Source organism: Panthera uncia (assembly GCF_023721935.1).
Source record: "Panthera uncia isolate 11264 chromosome C1 unlocalized genomic scaffold, Puncia_PCG_1.0 HiC_scaffold_4, whole genome shotgun sequence".
NCBI lineage: Eukaryota > Metazoa > Chordata > Mammalia > Carnivora > Felidae > Panthera > Panthera uncia.
The window spans coordinates 62916631-62926633 of record NW_026057585.1 but is presented as its reverse complement, the minus strand read 5'-3'; the positions used below and the strand labels follow the sequence as shown (position 1 = coordinate 62926633).

The 10003-nt window shown below is 36.5% G+C and overlaps 1 protein-coding gene across 2 annotated transcripts in view; it reads left to right on the top strand.

Annotated features, from left to right (window-relative positions):
• SCP2 (sterol carrier protein 2) overlaps nucleotides 1–10003 on the top strand; it is a 124877-nt gene that overhangs the window by 54908 nt on the left and 59966 nt on the right. For both annotated transcript variants that reach the window (XM_049617168.1, XM_049617169.1), the window contains exon 11: nucleotides 3462–3569. In XM_049617168.1, coding sequence (XP_049473125.1) covers nucleotides 3462–3569 — 108 coding nt within the window. The remainder of the gene's footprint in view (nucleotides 1–3461; nucleotides 3570–10003) is intronic.

The following is a 10003-nucleotide window of genomic DNA, read 5'->3' as shown; positions in this document are numbered from 1 at the left end:
ATTGTATTGTATTGTATTGTATTGTATTGTATTGTATTGTATTGTATTTTCAAGTTAGTTAACATACAGTATAGTCTTGGCTTTAGGAGTAGAACCCAGTGATTAATCTCTTACATATGACACCCAGTGCTCATCCCGAGAAGTGCCTTCCTTAATGCTCATCTGCCACCCATTTAACACCCCCAGTTTTTTTGGTTTTTGTTTTTGTTTTAGTGGTTGCAGGATTTCTTAACCTCAATGTTGTTGATGAATTAGATTATTCTTGGTCTTGGGGGTTGTGTATTGCAGGAAGTTTAGCAGCATTCCTGGTTTCTACCCACTAAATGCCTAATACCTCTAATACATAGAAATAAGGGATCCTCTTCTCTGCCTCTCTCCTCTGTGAACTTTCTCTTTTACTCTCTGACCTGTATGGGTTTCTTTTCCTCATTCCTCTGGTTAGAAAAATGGAGTTTCTGTTAGAGTTTTGGCTACCTATGCTTCCCTGCTGCCAGTAATGCTCAGGATGGTGCTCACCCTTGGAACAAAGCTGTTGAGAGAGCCTAAAAAGAGAAAACTTGGAATTTACCCTTGTATAGTGGCTTCTCCAAGTTTTAACTCTCCATGATTCCCCTGCGTTTGTTGACTTTTCAGAGTCTTCAAGTAGTTGTTTTTTGTATTTTATCTAGTGTTTTATATTGTAAACAGTGGGAGACATAGGCTATAGTGAATATATATGCTATGCTGCCTTAGTAGAACTGGAACATAATCTCAAGGTTTTAAATATATATACATTTTGATATACGATGATGACTTTCAAAATTATATCCCTAGCTTACACCACTTCCCTGATCTCTAGACTTATATGTCCAGCTGCCTATTTTTCAAGAGTTTTTTGGATGTCTCATTAGCATCTCAAATCCAAGTCCAAATTGAGCTTCTGCTGTGACCCAGACTTCCTCCTTCCTCAGTCTTCCCCATTCTCCTTTTGCTCCAGTTCCTCTCATTCTTTCATAGCCCCCTTGGAATCCATCTCTAAGTCCTGGTGGCTATGGACTCTGCCTTCTAAATATATCCAGAATACAACCATATCTTACCACTTTTTATCACTACCAGCCTAGTCCAGACCACCGTTATTTCTCACTTACATTATTGCAGTAGTCTCATAACTGGCACCCCTTCTTCTGCCTTGTCTCCTTATGGTTTATTTTCTATAATGAAGCTTTCATGGTTCTGTTAAAAGCATACAGCAGATCAATATCATTCCTCTGATCGTCTCGTTCAGGAGTAAAAGCCAAATGTGATCGGTCCTTTTTATTCCCCTCTCACATCTTTCTGACTTCTACATCTCCGACTCTTTTACTTTGCTGCAGCTGCATTGGGCTCTTTCCTCAAACACTCCAGACTTACTTCTAGCTCAGGGCCTTTCTTTGTTCCACATATCCATATGATTTGCTCCCTTATTCCCTTAAGGTCTTTGACCAAATGTCAAAGTGGAAGACTTCTCCCATAACTTGGTTTAAAATGTGAACTCCTTACCCTGTCTTTTTGGTCCCAACACTTACTGTACCCCCTTTCCTGCCTTTACCCCACCCCATGGTTCTTATCACCACTCTGTTATATATCTTACTTTCATTACATATTGTCTGTCTCTTCCTTACACCTCTCCTGACAGTGAAGTTAATTCCATTAGAATGGGGATATTTGCTTCATTATTGCTGTATCCCCTAGCTTCCAGTGCAGTTTTGGCACATAATTGCTTTCTATTTATTTTCTTATCGGTGGCCCATAAGAATGGTTGTTATAGTACTTTCATCTCTGGATCACTTTTAGTTGATGGGCTCAAGATATTGCCAGTGGAATCTTCTAATACTTAATAGGTTGTATATATTATAAAAAAGAAAATGCAGTGAATTATTCCATTCTTGGGGTTGGTTTGTATTCAGTCTGCTATTACTTGGTATAGTAACAATATTTAGGAGTTCTAAAAGCAGTAATGGCAGGTAGAATACCTGTTATGACCAGAGCCTTGTATCAGGCTCTATGTCAGAAACACCAAAAAATAAAAGAATACCTCAGTGGATGGTTTTTAATCTACAACCTAGATTTAAAGTGAAATTAGAAGTGTTAGTCATAGGGGTTTCTGGGTGGCTCAGTCAGTGGAGCATGTGACTTTTGATCTCAGGATTGTGAGTTTGAGCCCTACATAGGGTGTAGAAATTACTTAAAAATAAACTCATAAAAAAAAAAAAAAGAAGTGTGAGTCATAAAAAAATTTTGTGATTAGTGTGTTTCATTTTACCAATAGAGAAACTCTTTGGTTTTTGAAGGCAATAAAATATATTGGTTAAGAACATGGGCTATGAAGCCAGGCTGCCTGATGATTAATCCTAGATTAGTCCCCTGCTGTTGCCTTGGCTAGTTACTTAACATCTATGTGACTGTTGCCTCATCTGTAAAATGGGAATGATAACACATACTTCATAGTGTTGAGGATTAAATTATGTAGATATATGTAATAATTAGAACAAGGCCTGACACAAAGGGAGTACATAAAAGCTATTAGCCATCTCTGACAGTACCATAACCACCATCTTTCTTTGGAGGTTCCACTTCATTATCAGAAATACCAGCTGGAAGAATATTTTATAGCCTACATGGATTTTTATTTACTCCTTAACCACCTGGAAGAATGACCAGAGAGTTGATAGAAATGTTGAAGCCACCAAGCATGTAATTTTCATTTTCTTTTAAGCTTATGCTTATGGCTCAACAGTATTTTCATCTACTTCATTTCATCCCTTCATTTCATGTCCCATGCTCTCCCCTCGGCTTGCTGGGAATGTTTATAGATCATATAACAGTGCAATTGAAAATAAAAATGAATACATTGGGCACAATTATGGATTTTTAAAGCTGATGCAATTATTTTAGTTATAGTATTGGATCCACTTCCATTCTTCGGGGTCTTTGAATCTCTGTTATATTTGTAGCAATTTTGGAAGCCAGAGAGCTCTTAAGAAATTCTAAATAGGAACTCTGTTTAATGTATGAAATGTTCTTAAAATATAAATCTTTATTACTCAGTATTTATTATGTAGCTTTTAGAAGTGCTTATATCAGGGGGTGCCTAGGTGGCTCAGTTGGTTAAGCATCCAACTTCGGCTTAGGTCATGATCTCACTGTTTGTGGGTTCAAGCCCTGTGTCAGCTCTGTGCTGACAGCTCAGAGCCTGGAGATTGCTTTGGATTCTGTGTCTCCCTCTCTCTCTGCCCCTCCCCCATACTCTCTTTCTCTCTCAAAAATAAATAAACATTAAAAAATTTTTTTAAAAAAGAAGTGCTTATATCAGTTTGATATTAGTTTGAACTGTTAAGAAATGTTTACTATAAGAAGATCTTGGCTATACTGAAATTAAAAAAAAAACGTATCATTTGGACCAATGTTATTTTTAACCTTTGTGAATATTATTTTTCCTTTAGGGCAAGGTGGAAAACTGGTTGATAGGGGAGATAATACTTATGGAGGAAAGTGGGTCATAAATCCTAGTGGTGGATTGATTTCAAAGGGACATCCACTGGGAGCTACAGGTAATACTACACACACATTTCCTAATTTTTTTGTTATCATTTTTTATATAAGTGTGAATTGTTTAGCCATTGATTTGAATGAAGAATTGTATTCTCTGAACCTGGTAGTCAGTGCTTTAAATGATTATTTAGTCATGTTATTTTAAATTTTCCTTTAAGTATAGTGCATTTTAATAATCTTAACTGATGAAAATTTGAATTAGGTGAAACTCTAAATTCAATATACATATATTTTTTAAAATATTTTTTTAATGTTTATTTATTTTGAGAGAGAGAGAGAGCGAGCGTGCAAGCAGGGGAGGGCTCAGAGAGAGAGAATCCTAAGCAGGCTCCACACTGTCAGTGCAGAGCCTGATGTGGGGCTCGAACCCATGAACCATGAGATCACAACCCAAGCCCAAGTCAGGCATCTAACTGACTGAGCCACCCAGGTGCCCCAACATACAATATTTTTTAAGTTTGATTATTTTCAAATAGGTGTACAATTTAAATTAAAATGTTCCAAATAGAGATCTTGCTAGACCTGCTGGATGGATAAGAATAAGTTGAAATGAGCACATTATTTGTATGTAGTTGTATATGTGGTTGGTGTTACATGGAAATTTTTTTCTCTGGAGAATTGGACTAGAAGTTATGAAATAAGAATTTTACTTTGACTTTACTGCTGATTGGCCATGTGACTATTTTGATTAGTTATCAATTAGTCAGTTAATCACTTTGAATCTTAGTTTCCTTAATTGTAAAATGAAATTATACCAGAAAAGTTTATAAAATAATTTAGTACTAAAATCTGGGATTTGTTTTTATGAAGATAGCTGAGCTTTGTATTTTTTCATATTGTCTTATATATTAAATATTTTATAAATTATTACAAATTCCAAAATAGAGAAGTTAGAATTAACAGTGTATTTATTATAGCAATTAACTGGTTTATTTTTCTTTACCACTTAAATTTAGTAAGCTTATTATCTAGTGAATAGATACTTGTAAACAGAGAGTAAGAGATAGGTAGACAAATGTGCACACATAGATAGTTGCAGTAGAAGGTGCCACCTTGTTATTTATTTTGTCTGGTTTGTTCTTTGGTTCTTTTCTCTTTTTTGTGCTTTTTGTTCATTGGGTGTTTTTTAGTATTTTATTTTCTCTTTTCTGTTGAATTATTTCTTTTTCTTATTTCTTAGTGGTTGCTGTAGAATGTGCAACATACATCTTTAATTTAACCACAGTCTACCTTCAAATAATGTTATGCCATTTTACATATAATGTAAGGGACTTTTACAACAGCATATTTCCAAGCACTTCCAAAATATTTGTAAACCCCACAGTATACTATTGTTATTATTGCTCTGAACAATCCACTATATTTCGAAGTAATCTGAAAATGAGGGGAATGAGAGTGATATTACTGGGAGTGACAGAATAACAATATCTGACAAATACTCTCCTTTATAAAAGTACTAAGAACACTTGCAAAAATTATCAAGACTGGGGCGCTTGGGTGGCTCAGTTGGTTAAGCCTCCAACTCTATCTCAGCTCAGGTCTTGATCTCAAGGTTGTGAGTTCAAGCCCCACATTGGGCTCCGCACTGGGTGTGAAGCCTACTTAAAAAAAAAATTGTCAAGATCAAGTTTTTACAGAACTCTGGAAATTAACCAAAGGGTTGCAACAATCTGGGGGAACATTTTTAAAAACAGTCTGCTGAATCTCCATAAGAACACTAAGCTTTAATGGCATTTTGACTTGCTCTAATACCACTCCCCTTTGCCCCAGCTCCATGGTAGTCTTGAAAGCAGTAGCCTGCAATCATGGTAGAAACCAGCAGCCTGGCCAGCACTGGAGGAGTCAAAATGGAATTGGAGTTCTTTCAAAGCCCCATTCTTAGAGAATTGTCATTATTTGACCTGTCTGACAGTTCCCTGGTAAACCATTCTTAAAATGCTTGTCTTTAAGTAACCTGACACAGAACTTGCAGAGTATTTTCTCCAGAATCACTTGTTAAGAATAATTAACAACAATTGGCTTAACAACATAGCTGCCTGAGGTGCTGATAATTGGGACAAAAGACCCAACCAAAAACCTTAAAAGAAAAAACCAGGGAATGAGATGTCTATTAAGGGTCTTTGAAAAGATCTGACATGTCCCTAAGAATCTAGAACACCCAGTATATACATGAAGATTGTATGTATGTTCAAGGCTTTCTTCATGCTCAGAAAAGACCTAACAAGATCTTAAGCTCTTACCTCTGGCTAACCTTGGGGCTCTGCGCAATTGGGAAGTAGAGGCTAAGGTGAAGTTGTAAACTGCCTGGCTGAGTGCCCCAATACACACACACACACACACACACACACACACACACACACACGCAGCTTCAGCAAAAACTGGGAGACTTATTAGTTCCAGACACTTAAGAAAATCTCTGTCCAGCCATTAGCTAACCACTAAGGTAACCAAGAAGAAAATATAATGATCAATTGTGACAAAGAATATAGACTTTACAGAATCAGTTTGGAAAAGTCAACAACAACAAACTCTGAGAAAGGGGAAGAATCTGATTTCTAGAGGTGCCATATTGTGTTATATAAAATAGCCAGTTTTTAACAAAAAAATGTGAGACATGCAAAGAAACAAGAAAGTATGGCCCATACATAGGGGAAAAACAGTCAATAGAAACTGAGGTAGGCCAAGCTTTGAATTTACTAGACAAAGACAATCATCTACTTAAGTGTGTTCAAAGAATTAAAGGAAGCTATATCTAAAGAACTAAAGGAAAGTGTCACAACCAAATAGAAAATATCAATTACTAGGTAGAAATTATAGAAAAGAACCAAATATATTCTGGCATTGACAAGTATAGTAACTGGAATAAAAAATTCACTAGAGGGTCTCAATACCAAATATGAGCAGGCAGAAGAAAAAATCAGTAAAAGTTTTAGGTAAGTCAATTGAAATTATCCAGGCTGATGAACAGAAAAAAAAAAAAAAAGGAAGAAGAAGGAGAAAAATGAACAGAGCCTCAGAGACCTGTGGGACCCCAGCAACACTAACAGCATAAACGTAGTGACCTCAGAAGGAGAGGAGAAAAAGGGGCAGAGAGAATATTTGAAGAAATAATGGCTGATAACTCCCCAAACTTGAGGAAAAAACATTTATATGCATATTGAAGAAGTTCAACAAACTTCAAGTAGGAATATCTCAAAGAGATTTACACTTAGACACATCATAGTCAAACTGTTGGAAGTAAAAGTATATTGAAAACATCAAGGGAGAAGATTCATCATGTACAAGCATTCCTCAGTAAGGCTTAACAGCTGATTTTGTTTCAGAAACTATTGAAGCAGTGTGATGAAAGAAAGTACTAAGGAACAATTCTGTATTCAGTGAAACTACCCTTTAAAAATGAAGGAGGGGGCACTGGGTGGCTCAGTCAGTTGAGCAACGGACTCTTAATTTCAGTTTAGGTCATAATCTCATGGTTCATGGAATCGAGCCCCATGCCAGGCTCTGTGCTGACAGCATGGAGCCTGCTTGGAATTCTCTCTCTCTGTCTCTCTCTGCCCCTCCCTGACTAGCACATGCACATGTGTGTGCATGTGGGTACGTACTCTGTCTCTATAAATATTAAAAATAATAAATAAAAATGAAGGAGAAATGAAGACATTCCCAGATAAACAAAAATTGAGAGAATTTATCATTAGACCTCTCCTATAAGAAATCCTTTATAAAGAGATAGTGAAATGAAAGAACACTATATATAGCAATCCAGGCCTTCCTAAAGAAGGAAGAAAGGTCTCAGATACACAACCTAACCTTACACCTTAAAGAGCTGGGAAAAGATGAGCAAATAAAACCCAAAACCAGCAGAAGACAGGAAATAATAAAGATTAGAGCAGGAATTAATGCTATTGAAGCCAAAACAAACAAACAAACAAAACAAACAAACAAACAAACAAAAAAAACCCAGTAGAACAGATCAATGAAACCAGAAGCTGGTTCTTTGAAAGAATTAACAAAATTGATAAACCCCTAGCCAGTTTGATCAAAAAGAAAAAGGAAAGGACCCAAATAAATAAAATCAAGAATGAAACAGGAGAAATCACAACCAACACAGCAGAAATAAAAACAATAATAAGAAAATACTATGAGCAATTATACACCAGTAAAATGGGCAATCTGGAAGAAATGGACAAATTCCTAGAAACATATACACTACCAAAACTGAAACAGGAAGAAATAGAAAGTTTGAACACACCCATAACCAGTAAAGAAATTGGATTAGTAATCAAAAATCTCCCAAAAAACAAGAGCCCAGGGCCAGATGGCTTTCCCCGGGGAATTCTACCAAAGATTTAAGGAAGAGTTAACACCTATTCTCTTGAAGCTGTTCCAAAAAATAAAAATGGAAGGAAAACTTCGAAACTCTTTCTATGAAGCCAGCATTACCTTGATTCCAAAACCAGACAAAGACCTCACTAAAAAGGAGAACTATAGACCAATTTCCCTGATGAACATGGATGCAAAAATCCTCAAGATATTAGCCAACTGGATCCAACAATACATTAAAAAAATTATTCACCACGACCAAGTGGGATTTATACCTGGGATGCAGGACTGGTTCAATATTCGCAAAACAATCAATGTGATTCATCACATCAATAAAAGAAAGGACAAGAATCATGTGATCCTCTCAATAGATGCAGAGAAAGCATTTGACAAAATACAGCATCCTTTCTTGATAAAAACCCTCGAGAAAGTAGGGATAGAAGGATCATACCTTGAGATCATAAAAGCCATATATGAAAGATCCAACACTAATATCATCCTCAATGGGGAAAACTGAGAGCTTTCCCCCTAAGGTCAGGAACAAGACAGGGGTGTCTACTCTCGCCACTGTTATTCAACAAAGTATTAGAAGTCTTAGCCTCAGCCATCAGACAACACAAAGATATAAAGGCATCCAAATTGGCCAGGAGGATGTCAAACGTTCACTCTTTGCAGATGACATGATACGCAAATGGAAAACCCAAAAGATTCCACCAAAAAACTGCTAGAACTGATTCATGCATTCAGCAAAATTTCAGGATATAAAATCAATGCACAGAAATTGGTTGCATTCCTATACACCAACAATGAAGCAACAGAAAGAGAAATCAAGGAATCGATCCCATTTACAATTGCACCAAAAACCATAAAATGCCTAGGAATAAATCTAACCAAAGAGGTGAAATATCTATACACTGAAAACTATAGAAAGTTTATGAAAGAAATTGAAGAAGAAACAAATAGAAAACAAATGGAAAAATGTTCCATGCTCCTAGGTAGGAAGAACAAATATTATTAAAATGTCAATACTACCTAAAGCAATCTACATAGTCAATGTAATCCCTATCAAAATAACACCAGCATTCTTCACAGAGCTAGAGCAAACAATTCTAAAATTTGTATGGAACCAGAAAAGACCCTGAATAATCAAAGCAATCTTGAAATAGAAGACCAAAGCAGGAGGCATCACAGTCCTGGATTTCAAGCTGCATTATAAAGCTGTAATCATCAAGACAGTTTGGTACTGGCACAAAAACAGACACTCAGATCGATGGAACAGAATAGAGAACCCAGAAACGTACCCACAAACATATGGCCAACTATCTTTGACAAAGCAGGAAAGAATATCCAATGGAATAAAGACAGTCTCTTCAGCAAGTGGTGCTGGGAAAACTGGAAAGTGACATGCAGAAAAATGAACCTGGACCACTTTCTTACACCATACACAAAAATAAACTCAAAATGGATGAAAAACCTCAATGTAAGACAGGAAGCCATCAAAATCCTTGAGGAGAAAGCAGGCAAAACCTCTTTGATCTTGGCCCTAGCAATTTCTTACTCAACATATCTCTGGAGGCAAGGGAAACAAAAGCAAAAATGAACTATTGGACCTCATAAAAATAAAAAGCTTCTGCACAGCAAAGGAAACAATCAGCAAAACTAAAAGGCAGTTGACAGAATGGGAGAAGATGTTTGCAAATGACATATCAGATAAAGGGTTAGTATCCAAAATCTATAAAGAACTTATCAAACTCCACACCCAAAAAATCCAAAAAATAATCCAGTGAAGAAATGGGCAAAAGACATGAATAGACACTTTTCCAAAGAAGACATCCAGATGCCAACCGAGACATGAAAAAATGTTCAACTTCACTTATCATCAGGAAAATACAAATCAAAACCACAATGAGATACCACCTCACACATGTCAGAATGGTTAACGTTAACAACTCAGGCAACAACAGATGTTGGTGAGGATGTGGAGAGAGAGGATCTCTTTTGCACTGCTGGTAGGAATGCAAACTGGTCCCATACTCTGGGACACAGTATGGAGGTTCCTCAAAAAATTAAAAATAGAGGGGCGCCTGGGTGGCTCCGCTGGCTATGCAACTGA